At 28.7% G+C, this 16,410-nt stretch overlaps 1 protein-coding gene across 3 annotated transcripts in view; it reads left to right on the top strand.

Moving 5' to 3' along the window:
* The window catches only part of Sec5 (exocyst complex component secretory 5), a 59,543-nt gene that overhangs the window by 11,466 nt on the left and 31,667 nt on the right, over positions 1-16,410 (top strand). For 2 of the 3 annotated variants that reach the window (XM_075356316.1, XM_075356315.1), the window contains exons 3-9: positions 1,077-1,377; positions 3,144-3,188; positions 10,123-10,318; positions 11,116-11,236; positions 11,913-12,127; positions 14,151-14,266; positions 15,686-15,819. In XM_075356316.1, coding sequence (XP_075212431.1) covers positions 1,077-1,377; positions 3,144-3,188; positions 10,123-10,318; positions 11,116-11,236; positions 11,913-12,127; positions 14,151-14,266; positions 15,686-15,819 — 1,128 coding nt within the window. The remainder of the gene's footprint in view (positions 1-1,076; positions 1,378-3,143; positions 3,189-10,122; positions 10,319-11,115; positions 11,237-11,912; positions 12,128-14,150; positions 14,267-15,685; positions 15,820-16,410) is intronic. The other variant, XM_075356317.1, reaches the window with a different exon arrangement.

The raw sequence follows: 16,410 nt of genomic DNA, 5'->3' as shown, positions 1-16,410 counted from the left end.
TATTTTTGCTATTTACTCACATCATCAGCTGCATTTACATTACAAATTTGAAATTTTTACATTACAAAATTATCAAATTACATTACAAACTTTGTAAAATGTAATAACATATCATGCATTATTTATTTTATTTAAAATTTAAAACCTTTAATCTTTTTATTTTTTTATTTTAAACTTTTATTCAGTTAAATTAAAAATTAAAACAAAATTTTAAAATATGAAAAATTAATTAAAATTAACATTAAAATAAAATTAAATTGTAAAAACTTTTACTTATGTAAAAATATGATGTCAAGGCATAAAATTAAATTAAGATTAAAATTCAAAAATAAAAATTAAAAAAATAAAAATTATTTTAAGTAAAGCAATCATGCATGTTGTCCATTTAATTGATCTTTACTATACCAATTGAAATGTATTAAATTATACATTACTGTCAAAATAGATGGTGTTGTCATCTGCTGCAGCTTTCAAAATGCTGCCATCATCCTCATATTCGTCTGAAGGTTGATCATATTAAATTTATATATATATATATATATATATAGTATCTTTCTAAAATGTCTAATCCCATACTATTTGAATTCATATTACATTTTTTAATTGAAAACACTACCCATCAGTAGTGTTTTCCTGGGTGTAATATTTGTCATCAAATTTAAAATAATTCTATTTGCATATATTTCTTGTAATAACAATAATATTTTTAATAAATAAGGGATCTTCATGATTTTGTATTAATTTATTCTTTATTATGTTAATAGTTTTTTGTACGGGTATACTAGGATACATAACTAGGATAGAGTATACTAGGATGGATATTTAACCATCCTAGGTTTTACACTACTTTTTTAAGTCTTTTAATTTATTTACTAATTCGTATCCATTTTTTATGTTTTAACCTAAATTTATTTTGTTTCTAAATATTTTATTAATCATTTTAGATTGATTTAAAAACCATGATCAGGAAAGCACTTTCACTTTATGTGTGGAACATGTATCCCACACTTACAGGTTAAGTGATGTAAGAAACATACTGAAGTAGAATTAGGATGTGATTATTTTTTTCATTCCAGGTTTAACCATATGTGGATGTGATTGTCTTTTGTCAGCTGAATGGAAATCTTCCAACAAAATAGTTGCCAGGTCTGGACCAGGGAAGGCTCGTGGTGATATTATTATTACCACTGTTTCTGGAGGTAAAGGAACATCAACGGTTCAGTTTCGAGGATACCATGAGACTATTGGCCCTCTTAAAGAAAGTGCAGTGTGGGTTGAGGAAGCGCCTCTTCAGACACTTGCTTGGGGACGGCGATCACTTTCACCCACTAGCTATCAAATGGAAGATCCGCTTGGCTTATCTGTTGAAGGAAATGAGTGAGTTAATGTACCTGTGATTATTGGTATCAAATTAAGTATAGAAAAATTTTAATTTAATGTGCTGTTATTTAATTATGTTGATCTAGAAGACCGGTTGAAGTATTTACTTCAAACTAATAACAGCATTTTGTGTTTTTGATTTATTTTCACCTTTTTAATGATAATTGATACAATTCTTTCCAGTCTTAAAAGTTTGAAAACTTTGCAAAAGCCTGATTAAAGGGTAATCTTATTGCATGACAATACTTGCTTATACGCTGGTTAACTGATATGGCTACAATATCTAAAACTAGCTGTGAAGTGCTTACACACCCAGCCAATTGTCTTGAATACTATGTAATTTTCATCTGTTTGCTCCACTGACATAAGTTTTCTGAAGTTACCACCTATGCTTGAAGTTTATTAAATTGATTCATTCAATAATTTATTAATAATAATTAATAATTATAATTTATTATTTTATTTAATGATAATTTAATTTCATTATTATGAAATTAATAGTTTCATGAGATTATATTAATGAATAATTTATGTTCAGTGCTTTTGTTTAGAATAATGGACATTGTTCAGTTTTTGGTCAAGGTCGCAGACACAACATTGTTGGAGAAACCACAGTTTTGCTGATTTCACATTAAACGGACTAGGGTTTGTCAACAAATCAGTGAATAGTGTTATAAACAACGTAACCCAAGGTTGTTTATTATTACAATTCTGACCTGTGTGCGAATGTCGTTACCAGCTGTCGCCAGTCTGCTCTCTGTGTGCGTTGGGTGTGTTAGCTTTGGTGCTGTGTACATTGTTCTTTTGTTGTCAATATAGCGTCGCGTCAAACTCTTTACAAGATTTTAGTTTTCTAAAGACTTTATTTAATGTTTTACTTTCTGCTCACGGCTGTTTCTGTATTGTTGGAAAAGCTAGAATTAAATTATTTTTTTAAGTGAAATGTTGTGCTCGGTAAGGCTCGTTGTGCTATGTGTTTTCATACTGTGAGTGTTAATCTTACATGTCTGAATTCCTGTTTTTTTTTATTTTGTGAATGTAATAATTATTCTCAGTTAAGTCTTCTCTTCTTGTGTTTCTAGTATAATTATAAATTAAACAAACTTCAAATAATGCTGATGTGCTGTTTTATTTGTTTTTTTCTTATTCGTAATCACTACCCAATCCAGACCATCAGATCCTCTCAGAACAGTCATTGTATCAATGATTGTAGGTGTGATATAAACTCTAACATTTTTATTTATAAAACCTTTTTTAATAACAGTTAAAAGTATTATTATGAGGTAGGATTTATTGCATTGATTCGGCTGTTGCAGTTGAAAATTCCATTGATTTGCCCCTTACTAGATCAATTTGTTTACTTATTTGCTTTGAATATTAGTTGTTCAGTTAATGGCTGCAAGATGTATCTATAAGCAGCCTATGTAACTTTTCATGGAAGAAAATAGAATGTTCTAGAGAAGAAAGATGATAACTGTTGTTTGTGTGTCTTCGTTAAAAAAATATTTTGAATAAACAGAAATTAGTATAAACTTTTTTTTTTGTTAATGAAGTTTTCATTAATTTTTTTAAGTATTGAAATTTTATCTGAAAATTATTCATACAAGATTGATATTTTCAACATTTTGAATATAAATGATTTGAATTTACCTTCTTTGATAGTTGTTAAAATTGTTCAACTAAAATTGTGTTAAATTAAATTTTTCATTTAAGTTTTCATTTTGTTTTGTTTGTTATTTTTAAATTAATAATTTTAATTCCAGAAATGGTAAACATCAAAATAACCAGAAATGCAACCAAAAAAACAGGTGACAAAACTTGATTTGTTTATCATATTATCCTTGCTATTTCAATTTAAGATTGATTTGTGAACTTTCTGGGAATTACTGTAATTTGTTGCTTTTATTTTTATTATTTTACATGGTTTTTTATTTCTGTTCTATATATACTGCAGCTACTGGGAATGAAAATGTTATTAACTTATAAACTTGTAATACATGCCTTAAAGTAGTCTATCTGTAAATAAATAATAAACTTGTATTATGCTTCTTAAAGTAATTTCTGTTGGAAAACACTTTATCATTATTTTTTTTATTTTTTGTTAATTTATTTTTCTTTTGAGATTATTCAAATTACGTCTCATAACAGGATTTCAATTAAAGTTTTCCTGGTGCTCTAGTTTAGATTTAGACCACCTATTCCTTAGACATTGCTTTTAATTTATGCATACCAAATAAATACTAAAGTGTATCAGTTGTATGGGTACACTCATATCTCAACATTATGGTGATACTGTTTTGGTGTAGTGATTTTAAGATTGTCTGCTGTTATTTTTTTCTTTAGATTTTTGTTTTTTTCATTACAATTTTTTTTTTCTTTTAGTCTACTGTTTAACTTAATATTGTTGTAATTTAGTCTGATGCCTTAATATAATCAAGCAATTCTGTTGTTATGATACTGGCTGATGTACAGCATGTTCCAAGTTTAATTTATTGTTCAACTTAACCCTTTTTCATTTACCACTTAGTTCTTTTTTCATTAGGGTTTTAATAAGATTCTCACAAAATTTGCTTAAATTCTTTAAAACTTTGAAGATCCTTTCCCATTATAATTTATATTGTATATATAAGTAAATATTGTAAAAAGAAATATTTCTTTTTTCTGTTGTGAAATTAATTTAAAAAAATAATTGACCTCTGTTAATGGTTAACAGCCAGGTTGACATATGATTAAAAAATTGAGCTTATGTATTTCTTTCTTTTTAAACACCTGCATCATTCATTCATTCCTCTTGAATCTCCTTAACTTTATCCTGTTGTTTCTCTTTATTTTCTTTTTCTTTATAATTTCCCATTAAACATTAGTAATTATATATTAAATTTTCACTTTTCTTTATACATATTTCTATTAATCTGTGATTCTTTGATTATTTCTCAAAATTTCACTATCCTTGATCTTAATCAAGTTTCTTTTTCTTTCTTCCTTCATTTATTTTGATTATCATGCTTTTCAAGATCTCTGTTGTTTTGTTCTGTTTCAGTTTTTTTTTTGTGCATAAAAAGGTTTAAATTGGGAAAAAATTAAGTTATATACATATTATCTTAACAATTCATTGGAATATCCTTGTTCTGTTAAGATTGTAAAAATTGTTTCTGTTGAAAATTCAAACCATTTGTTAAAAATCTATTATGAAATCACATAAATTTTGTTACTAGCTTATTAAAATTGACAATATTTTAAACAGTTAGAAAATCACTATTTACCTTTTCTAATCAGAAATGTTGACCAGCTGCTGTTGTAGGGACAATAGGAGGAAGTAGTATGCATTTATCCCTCCAAATTTTGAGGTTTTTTAATTTTGATGTTCCGTAGAAAATAGCAGAGGAGACAATTTTATCAATGTTTTCTGCCATTCTGGTTGCATTAATAATTGTATTAAGAGTTGTGCATTTATATTATTCAGATTGAGATCTTTCAGTTGACATCATTTTTTCATGAAAATGTATTTAAAATGTAAAATAAATTTTATTTTAAATTTTTTAATAGCTTTTTTGTGCATGGAAAACACTTAGCCACACGTTTGCTGCAAATTTCAGATTTCAGTTGTATGATTCAGCTTCAGTTTTTGTTTGTTCAACAAAAGTGTTCAATGAAACAAACCTACAAGGGCTAACTGAAATATAATGTGTACAGTCACTCATAACTCAGAAATGAAAAAAGACAGTCAAATAAAACAAATATGACGTAAAAGAATATTTTATTTTCTATAAAAACTTACTTTTATTTTTCTGTGTTGCCATCATTTACAGCTATAGATTTCTATCAGCAGTGAACCAATTTTCTCATTCCATCAATAAAGAATGCTGTAGTCTTTCTTTGACCCACAACTTCACTTTATCCTTCAGTTCATCATTTGTAGTAAAATGAATACCTTTATATCCTTTTTTAAGTGCAGAAAGAAATGAAAATCTCAGGACGCTCAGTCAGGTGAGTATGGAGGGTGTGGAATAGGTTCAATAACATCTTTACAAGAACCTTAACCTTGATGGCTACATACATGTGTCGCTGAGCATTATCTTGTAGAATTATTAGCTCTGTGGATTGTTGAAAATGACACACATGTCTCCTAAGATGTACAGAATCTATAGTCAACTTGGTTTCTAGGTAGTCATTCATGTAGATGTGTTTGGAATCCCAAAGCACTGCCAAGAGAAGTTTTTTTTAATGTAGAGAACTGTAGTGCCAATATTTCATGCTTTGCCATTTTTCTTCTGGGTTGTAATGAACACATCTGAGTTTTGTTGCTGTCACAATATTGCAAAGGAATCATCTCCCCTTGTTACAGTAGTGTTTCAGAAACTTTGCACACTTTCATTTTTTTTTTCTGTAATTTCTATAAATAGATATAGTAGCTCAGTTATGCAATATTATATCATTATTTGATATGTCTGTCTATATGGTAATGTGTTATTGTGTGATGTGGCAGTCATTTTGAATCAATTCATGCAGTTCCTTTTGGTGATTTTCATCAATCACAGAAACTGGTCAGTCAGCGCAGGGTTCGTCCTCAATATTTGCTTTATTAGCTTCTGGTGCACAAAATTTTATTTCCACCTACTCACAGTATTTCAGTCAACAGTTTCATCACCGTAAATGACTTTTGAATGATGAATGTCACTAGCATTCACTTTTTATGTGGTTAAAAATTCATTGCATGTTGTTTTAAATGGATGGTTTCTCAAATCGGTTGGTCTTGTCTTTTGAAGCGATATGCAGCCCTCACCTCATTCAACAGCTCACAGTTGTAAGCGAGCTGTGATTAAGCGAGCAGTTGTAAGCAATGATTGTGTATTACTCATGCAAAAAAAATCAATGAGCAAAATGCCTTGCCGGTTGAAAAAATGTTTGAAAAAACCTTGCCAACTGACAGTCGAGTTTTGGCTTTCACTGAGGCTGCTTCCCCTTTTCTCCACCACTCCATACTGGCTTGTTTAAACTGGGGAGTGTAGTGGTGGATTCACATTTCATCGCAGGTGATGATCTGACTCAAAAATACATAGGCTTTCGCAAACCTTGCTTAAGCCTCTGACAGACCTCCGAACGTCTCAACTTCTGATTTGCAGTCAAAATGCGAGGGATCCGTTTGGCACACACTTTACAGAAACGTAGGTTGTTTCTGATGTTTGCTTGAAAGCTCCCATAACTTACTCTGACCCGTGCAATTTTAGATAGTCTCACCCGTCGATTGTCTTCAAGAATGTCTCGAACCACACGATTGTTTTCATTTGTAATGGTGGTTCGAGGACGGCAAATGTGTTCCTGATTTCCCACTTGTTCTCGTCCTTCCTTGAACTCTTTATACCAGGCAAACACATGAGTCCTTGACAGTGTTTGGTCCCCTAACTGTACAGTCAATCTCCTGAAAATTTCTGTCGCTTGAACTCCTTCACGAGCAAGAAATTTTATAATTATGCCTTGCGTAGTGGAGAGGTGCACCTATTGCTCTGACATTGTAAGCGTTACTGAAAAATTGGTTGGGAGTGTGGAATGGCCGGCTTACCCCAGTCCTAATGATCCCACTTAAGCATACTAGAAGCGTGGGTCCAGTCCTACTAACTGTAGATGCTCAGGAACAAAAGTCCTGTTTATATTTGATTTACCCTCGTATTTTATATATATACATATATATATATTTCAAATTATATATTTAAAATATTATATTTACCACTGTATCAAATAAAATAATTTAACCAATTATAATATTATAACCACCAGATACAGTCAGAATAAAAAGATAACAATACTTACCTAACAGTAGCACCTGAGGAGTGTCATTCAACTACAGCAGACAAAAATATAATAATTTAATAACAAAAATAAAATAAATTTTATTAGTATGTATATAATTTGTCAATATAATAAAACCTCTATTTTCTACTATGGCATGATAATGAAGTCACTCATTATCATATCATGCTCTTTTTTTGTAAATTTAATGGTTATGCTTGTGGCTATTACTAAGTTTCAGTTTTTATTGACTGTCATCTTTTGTTTTACCATTTTTTTATCATTTGGTTGATATTTTGTAAAATTAATTTACCTTTATTCTATATTAATTGCTAATTGTACTTTAATTGCTTTTTGAAACATGTTATAAATTACTCTGATTTTGTCTATTAACAGATTAATACATTTTTAATTGTACTATGTGTATAAAGTTTTTTTATATACTGTAAATAATTTTTTTTGTAAATTATTATATGATAAAGCTTTTTTTTTTTTTTAAAAAAAATTATAATGGTATTTTTATTTTTTAAATATATTTATCAGAATAGTGAAAATAACTAAGGAAAATTACACATTTTAAAATAAATTTCTTAACCTGTAGTGGTCTGGTAATAATTAATAACTGACCAACATTTTGCTGTTGGTCTTTCCAATTGCTTTTTACTTAACTAAGTGCTTGTAGAATAATTATCAGCCTAGTGACCAAGTGGACTGAGTACATACCTAGTAAAATAGACATATTTATGCTTAGAAAAGTGTGATATTTTTGTTGCACGAATATCTAATACTTTTTAGATGTTTGTTGACAACAAATACCAGTTGTAATGTATGTATGTCAGATAGTATTGTTTTAGTTTGAATGTTTTTTCAAGATTTCAGTTTTTTATTTTTAGGGTGTAGATTCTCTCAGAGAATCTGGGAAGGTGAAGTGTAACTTCAGCTGTATGGTATTACTCATTTAATTGTCTTTTGTATATTAATTTATTTATAATTTTTTATAAAAATATTTATTTATAAATATTTTTGGGCCTTTATCAATTTTTTTTATAAAATAATTTTAAAAAATCAGTTATTTTTTGGATAAAAATTAATAATCATTTCAATTTTTTTTTTTACACCATTTTCAAACCATTAAAAATTTAAACATTCACCGTTAAACATATTATATTTCATAAAAAAAGTTTGTAAAAATTGGGAGAGTAACTTAAATGATGTAATCTACTGTATGTTATTAAATTAATCTAAAGTAACTGGTTATTTCTTTTATTTTCTTAACTGGAATGTGCAGATAAATAGCCTAATTGTTTGCAAAGAGTTAAATTAACAAAAATTTTTAATTATATCTGGACCAAGAGCCACACATGGTATGGTTTTTATTAAAAATTGGCAAGATTCTACGCATGTTAATGATCATGATCATGATCTAAATATAGTTATAATTTGTATAGATATTTTAATTGCATATATACAGTGTGCCTAGCATATTGATGATCATTTATTTGTCCAGTCTCGAATATTTTAATATGATTTTATTTAATTTAAAAATATAGTGCCTTTATTGATTTCATTTATTAATAAATATATTTTATAGTTTAAATATTTTCGCTGTAGGTTTGCCTACAGTGAAAGTTAGTGAAATATTTCAGCATTTGGAAGATAACTTTATTGTATTACCGTTATTGTAAAAATATTTTTTATAGTAGTATTCATTTTGAAAAAGATATCACTTGATTTTGCTTTTACTAAGATTAATAAGATATCTTTTTTGGATGTCTAAATAATTATTATTTACTTATAATTTTTAATTCCTTTTTTTTAATAATAAAATTAATCATTTTAACTTAAAGTAGCTGAATCAAGCATTCAGTGAATGTGAATCTGAAATATTTTAATTTAGTATTTTTCCTGATTCTAATGGATGTAATTTTTTTTAAATAAAATTAATGAAAATTGAATAAGTGATGTTGTATTTAGGTAATATTTTTGCATTTTCATATGAATTTCCACAAACTTGATTATTTAATGACAAGTTTGCTTAAGGCTTGGTATTAATTTATTATTTTGTTTTAAAGGTAGAGGAAGTCATCACTTTAATTCTTGAAAATGTACTTGATAAAGAAATCAGGATATTTTTAAATATAAGTGTTTAAAATATGATGTCAAAGGTACTTCAGGATAGAATCACATTTTGAGTTAATGATTGTTGGTCCAAAAGTGGCTGCAGTGAATATAGAATGCATATGATTGAAATTTTTAGAATCAGGCATGTGTAACCGTAGCTCTGGAGATATACTGAATGTTTGTTTTTATGATGAAGCTGATTTCTGAATAGATTTTCCTAAATCTTACTTCAAATTTTTTTAGAAAACATAATTTTCCATTTGGCTATTATGCACAAATTGAATGAAAAAATTATTTTAGCAGAAATTTTTTGTTTGAATAAAATAATTAATGTAATATCAACTTGAAATATAATTCCAGATCTTTTTTAACAGTAATGGCATTCCTTCATTATCTGTGTTGCCGATAGTTTATGAAATGGTTTTTGTACTAGTTAGAAAATATTTGTAGTATGTGGTTAAATATATGATCTGTGTTGTAGTTGTTCCTTATTACAATTTTTAAATTTATGTTTAGAAAATTTTACTTCCAAGAAAGTTTCTTGTTTATTTAAACATTTTGGAAGGAGATGCATTTTAGCTTTGATAAGATCTTTTGGAAGTATATTTCCTGATGTTTTTAAAATAAGTGATTTCGAATAAAGGAAAAGGTATTCAACCAGTATATTTTATTTTAAACTTAAGTCAAAAACAAATGAACTGATTTTAATGATTCAATTATTTACAATATTGAAGAATTTCTCTCCCAATAGTCCTGAAATAAAAATTTTTAGTTTTGTTTATCTCCTTTTACATTTGTTATTGCTATTTAATTTTATTGTTTTGTTTATGGCAGAAAAAAGTTTCCTGAAGATGATCTCCATGAATTATTTCCAGAAGGATCAGGTGACTTGGCATCTGATCAGTTTGAACCTGGATGGTTTCTTTTAGAGCATCATCATGCCACTTCTTTTGATGATCTTCGTGTTGGTCTCGCTTTCCTTAGACGAAAAGTTGAAGGTCAGAAAGAAGGTCAACTTTCTTTTCTTAAGGTGAGATTTATTTAAGATATTTGAAATTTTTATATTGAAACTTGTATTAGAGTGCGAGTGCACGGGTGTGTGTAAGCAGATGACAAAGTACTTTCTTACAATGAATGAATTTGTAGTATTCCAATTCTTGTGGATGCTGGAAACATTGTAGTGGGAAAACAGCAGGAACTGGAGACAAGAGTGTTATTGTACCTTGGTATTTCTCAGGCCCCACAACTCATCTACTTAACTCTTGATTGTAAAAACATAAGTTATTCTTATCCATTATTATCACTATCTGGCATTATTCTCATTTTTCTCTGTGGAAAGTAACTGTGCAAAGTAACAGTTAATCATGCTTAACTGTAGCATACTTTTACTGTATAAAGTTCTTTTATTACCTAATCCATCTATTGAGTGGTTTACAACCCAAGTTTCTAATTGGTCAAGGTTACTTGTTTGGCTGAACAGATTCATTCAATGTGTGTAGTCAACATGCTGACAATTTAGTTGTATTGGATTTGATTCTTACCAAGAGATTGGTTTTTCATCATTTTCTCCATTCATAAACCACAATTAGAAAATTATTTATTGTAACACAGTAAATAATGTGAGATAGTGTTGAATTAATATGTGTGTTTATATATTATATGTGTTGGCTTAATTATTAACAAGCATAATCTGGGAGTATCAAAACTGAATTCTTAATTACCTTTATTCTTATTGAATTTTTTTATCCTTTGTAATTACATTTTTAGCATATTTTATTATTTTTATTATTCTTACATCGCTACATTTATTGTTATTTTTGTTTACAGGCGAACGTAGGATCTGTTATGGAGCAATTAGATACCCTTAATTTGTTGAAAGAAAAATTTGAAGCAGATGTTAAAATTCATGGAATTGATCCTACTGTCAAAGTTGAGCATTCTATTAGAGGTAAGTTTTCTTATTTTGAAAGAAATCTTTAATTACTTTTAAACCATTTAGTCTAAAGCTCAAAATATTATTAATGCTCAAGTGTTGTTGAACCTTCATAAAATTCTGCTGTTATGGTAGCATTGAGAATTTTTTATTAGAACGATTTATATTTTCTTTATCTTTTAACCACATTTTAGTAAAAAAAATTGCAAATACCACTTTGATATTTGGTATACTTTGATATTTGATATTGCAAATACCACTTTGTTTGTATATATAAATAAAATACTCTTAATTGAAATAAAGTTTAGTGATTCAAAAAAATCTATGCTGAACACGCATTGTCTGGTCATCTCCAACTACGTACTATTAACACTAAAATCTTGCTTGAAAGACAAAACATGAAAAATAGACACAATTAATCTTTTTAATGAGTGTTAAATAACAAATTAAATATTCAAAACATACAATCATAAGTAGTGCAACTGGGATAGAGAAATAATATTATGAAGAGTTTATTGAGTATTGGATTATCTTTTTTTTGTACATAACTAGCCTAAATTTATCTTACTTTTATTCTCTTATTTATTGAATTGAATTATTTCTTATAGTAATTAACTTTTTAAACTCCTATTTTTACTTTATTATATTACAGTAAACATTTTTTAGCATTTTAGTTGCCTCTTTTTTACAGAATCAATGCTTGAAGCTCATAAATTATTTGAAGGGGTGCTTGCACGACGTGAAAGAGCTGATGCTACAAGAAATGCATTAGGTGTACTACAGAGGTTTCGGTTCCTATTTACTCTTCCAGTTGCAATCGAAAGAAATATTAAGAGAGGCGAATATGATGCTGTTATTAATGATTATGCCAGAGCTCATAATTTATTTGGGAAAACTGATGTTGCGGTATTGCTTGTTCTGCTTTATTATTATACTATCATCTATTATTGTAGTTATATATTTATTTTTATACCATAGTTGTTTGTTATATGCATCAGAAACTGACAAAAATTAAGAGAAAATGAGAAGAATCCATTGAATTCTGTAAACTGTTATGCTTTTCTGAAATATGCTTTTCTTATAATTATTTGATTTTACTTTTCTGATAGTTCATAATGTGCTGGGTATCTTAAAAAAAAATAATAAAAATAAAAATTAATTTTGTTAAAATATAAATATTTTAGTGCCTTCATTTAATTTTAAATGTATGAATATTTTGGTAATACCATTATTATTTATTTTTTAAATTATTTTTTGTAAGTAATTGTGTATAATTTTATATGAATCCTACTAGCAGCCTTGGTATAGAATAAGTTTAATCAAATAAGTTTCCTATTTAAATATTACTTCTTTAATTACTTGTTATTGTTCTCTTTGTTATTAAAAAAACAAAAACCTTATAAAACATTTAATGTTTTCCAGAAGAATTGGAAGTCCAATATGAAAAAGTAAAATAAGTTTTAACATTTTGTATATTTATATATAAGTTGAAGAAAGTTATACACTATGAAAGTGGCCATACCAAAAGAAGAGTAATAATTTTATGTCAGTGTGGAGCTGGCTGACACATTTTAATTGGTCATAATGATGTGTAGAAACAGGAAAAAATGTGAAACCATATAATATCTCCAGATATTTCTGTTTATTACCCATGGATTATAAACTTATTTTTTGAAAATTACATCAAGCTGATGGTCTTCATTTACATCAATATACTGTTACAAACATGTCTGGATGTTACTATACATGCCTTTCCATGACCACAACCTTAATAACAATTACTCCAACTTTATTAACTATGGTTTGTTTAAGTTCTTGAGTAGTTGCAATATATCTCTTGAACACATGATCTTTCAAGAACCTCCACAGGAAAAAATTTGGTACACCAAGGTTGGGTGACCTAATTATCGCTGAAACAAGGTTAGTAGTTCAGAATATGTAGTAATAGTTCTTAATGGACATACTGTTTCGTGCAGATAACAGTGTTTAGCAAATGTAGTCACAAAATGTTCTGAAATCACCGTCTGAAAAACACCATCTCTACACCACCAAACCATCTATTTAGGAGAGTTCAGCAGCAAAAATGTTGTTATTTAGAGTTTAGGGGGGGGGGGTTAGTAATGACCAATATCATATACTCTGTTTTTTTTAAGCCTAAAAGTTGAAAATTGACTTGGTTGGATATTAGCAAATTATTCTAGTTATCTGAGTTTTCCTAAGGCAAAATGCCATGTTAGCACAAAAAGCAACTCATGTCTCCTTGTCTGTGTGTAAATTAATTTTACACCTTACAATTTGTAAGGGTGAAATTATCTCTTTGAGCTTTATAAATAAACTTTTCTACTTAGTACTAAAATTAAAGAGTGCATGCTCATCGAGAGTCAAGAATAGTAATCTAAAGCTTCCCCCTCTCTCTCACACTCTCTGCAATATATGTACACTGTTAGTAGAGCTTCATGTTAAATTTAATGCTTTTTCAAATTTCTTTGTTAGATATGCCATTGCAAGGCGGTATACAACCATATTGACCAACATTGAACTATCATTTAAAAACACTAATTTTGTTTTGTGATATTTAAAAACATACATAACTTGTTTCATATTGTACCTCTTTTCTACCAATCCCTTCAGGCCAACACAATCAGCTATCTTAAAAGCCGATATTCCAGTTTAAATGTGCCAGTTGGCTCCATGTTACTCTGTATTTGTTAATTCAAATTAAATTTGTTACAAATTCAAATTTAAAATATAAATTTTATTTAAAACTATGTCTAAAGTAACTAAATACCATTCATTAAAAGGAAAAATTTCAGCTACTTTATATCTGAAATTTATATAAATAAATGTAATTTGCAAATTAAGTTCACAATATTTTGTAAGTATTTATTTCTTGAAGTTATTTGATTTTATTTCAAGTTTTTTCTTAAAGGTGTTTAGAAAAGTGTTAGTGGAAGTTGAACAGAAGATTAATGACCTAAGGGAAATGCTAAGATTGCGATTACAGGATATGCCAGTGTCGCTTGATCAGCAAAAGAAAATTATTAGGTACTGTGAGTAGATTCTGTTTTATTATGGTTTTGTTACTGGTCACTTATGGTCTTACAATTTATTGGTGAGAGTTTTTGTGGGTATGCTGGGGCCCAGATAAATTTTGTTTTTTACTAATGCTTATGATTTTTCCTCATAACTGAACTGCTCTATTTCATTAACAGTTTTTGAAATTACATTAATAACAAAAATGAGGTTCAGCTAAATATAGATATAAACTGGATGTGTAATCGTATAGTGTAGACTATGTGAGCAGGCATTGGATATGTTTAGACTCTGTGTACTGTTAAGCATATCATGTGCCATCACTCATTAGTCCCTAACAGAATGAACAAGTAATCGGTAAGTAGTGGGGTTCAACAACATGTTATTATTAAATTTTTAATAAACAAAAACATCAACAAAGTGAAATTTTGCAAAGGAATTCAGAAGTTTTGAGGTACCTTATTGAAGGTGATTGACAAGTAGCAGATAAATTAGCGATTAGGTAACTAGCGGGATTAGCCACAATGGTTAATTTATTATTCAAAAATGTTACAGTTTGCATAAATTTCTGCATGATGGGTTCCCTGCCTTTTAAACTTCATTTTTATTTGTGATGAAATGGTTGTAGTGCACTACTACAACCATGAAGCATTCAAGTATAGAATGACATTAAAAAATGGCAAAATCAAGGCAAAAACAAGATTTTTAGCAGCTAGAGTTCTTTTCAGTGTTTTAGAATTACAGAGTAGTTTTGTATGTCAACTTTCTTCGTGCTTGAAGAATGATTAATGCTACATATTATTGTGCATATAGTAGTAGTTCACAGTACAAACTGTTGGACAAAGTTGAATGTTGACCAATAAACTTGTTGGTCATTGGTCCAAAGAATGTGATGTCCTGATCTGCATTGTGTTGTTTCCTCATGACAATGCTACACCCCGTACTAGTAATATAATTCAAGAAAAATCTCAGCAACTCTTGTTTACCACTGATGAACATCGTTCCTGCAGCCTGATTTGTTATCAAGTAATTATCATTTGTTCAAGCTATTAAAGGAAGCTTAGAGGGGAAAGAATTTGTGTGCAGTTTGCTTCAGACACATTAAGGTAATGTTTATGAAAACAGAGTCAGAAAACTGCATTTTGCTGGAAAAACTGAGTAGATTTAACGGAAGTATGTAAGAAAATTACATGCAGGTACTTCATAAATTAATTAATCAGTTAGTTTTAAAAAGAAAATTCCAGTGTATTTTTGACTGACCCTCAGATTTGTGGGATATAAATTTAAAAATGCTCTTCCATAGTGCATCTGTTATAACATGAAAATAAATACCTGAATCAAACAAGTGTCTGTTTGATGTATGTACTATTTCATATAAAGACTGAAATAATTTTATGTAATTCACTGATTTTTTTTTTTATCTGTATTTAGGAACTTGGTTAATTTAGAAGCTAATGGAGATCCAGCATGGGATGCTGTCATTGTTCAATCTAATTATTTAACACAGCGACTGAAATCTTGTCAAGAAGCACATATATCTGCTGATAATGCAATGGAAGAACAAGGTACATTTTATTTAATTTTAATATGATATTAAAAAACTGTAGACATGTTTTTGAAATAAGAACAGACTGAAAAGCTGGAATGTAATTACGAATTTTGTATTTTTTTTTTCTTTTATTTAACCAACTTCAGTAGATTGTGTAGAATGCTAAGTTTGTCAAGGTTAGTTAAGGAATTCAGAAAAATAAGTCTTGGCAAGAGCTCGTTGGGGTTACAACCCTACTAATTCCCAATAACAATGTAGCTTCATCTGCTCCACAAACATAGCCAGTGTATTTGCTGAGCATTTCCCTGGTATCCTCTCTTTTGAAGAAGGGCCCAAGAATAAAGAAAGGGATCAGTCGATGCATAGGTTTGGTACATCAAGAAGTTGGAGTAAAGGAGTTCTTGCATCCTAAATATTCTCTCAAATAATTAAAAGAGTAAAGATTAGAATTATTCTAAACTAACTTTTTTTGTTTTTTTATCCTTGTACCCTAAGAGTAAAGTAATGTACAGCATGTAGTGTTACTGCCCTGAAATCCATGAAATTGCTTCACTAATTTTTATGAGATTAGTATAATATTAATAATCATGGGCTTTATCACAGATCA

The sequence above is a fragment of the Lycorma delicatula genome, chromosome 2 (assembly GCF_047948215.1).
Source record: "Lycorma delicatula isolate Av1 chromosome 2, ASM4794821v1, whole genome shotgun sequence".
In the NCBI taxonomy this organism is placed as follows: Eukaryota; Metazoa; Arthropoda; class Insecta; order Hemiptera; family Fulgoridae; genus Lycorma; species Lycorma delicatula.
The sequence above is the reverse complement of the archived record's forward strand: the minus strand, read 5'-3'. Positions and strand labels throughout refer to the sequence as shown.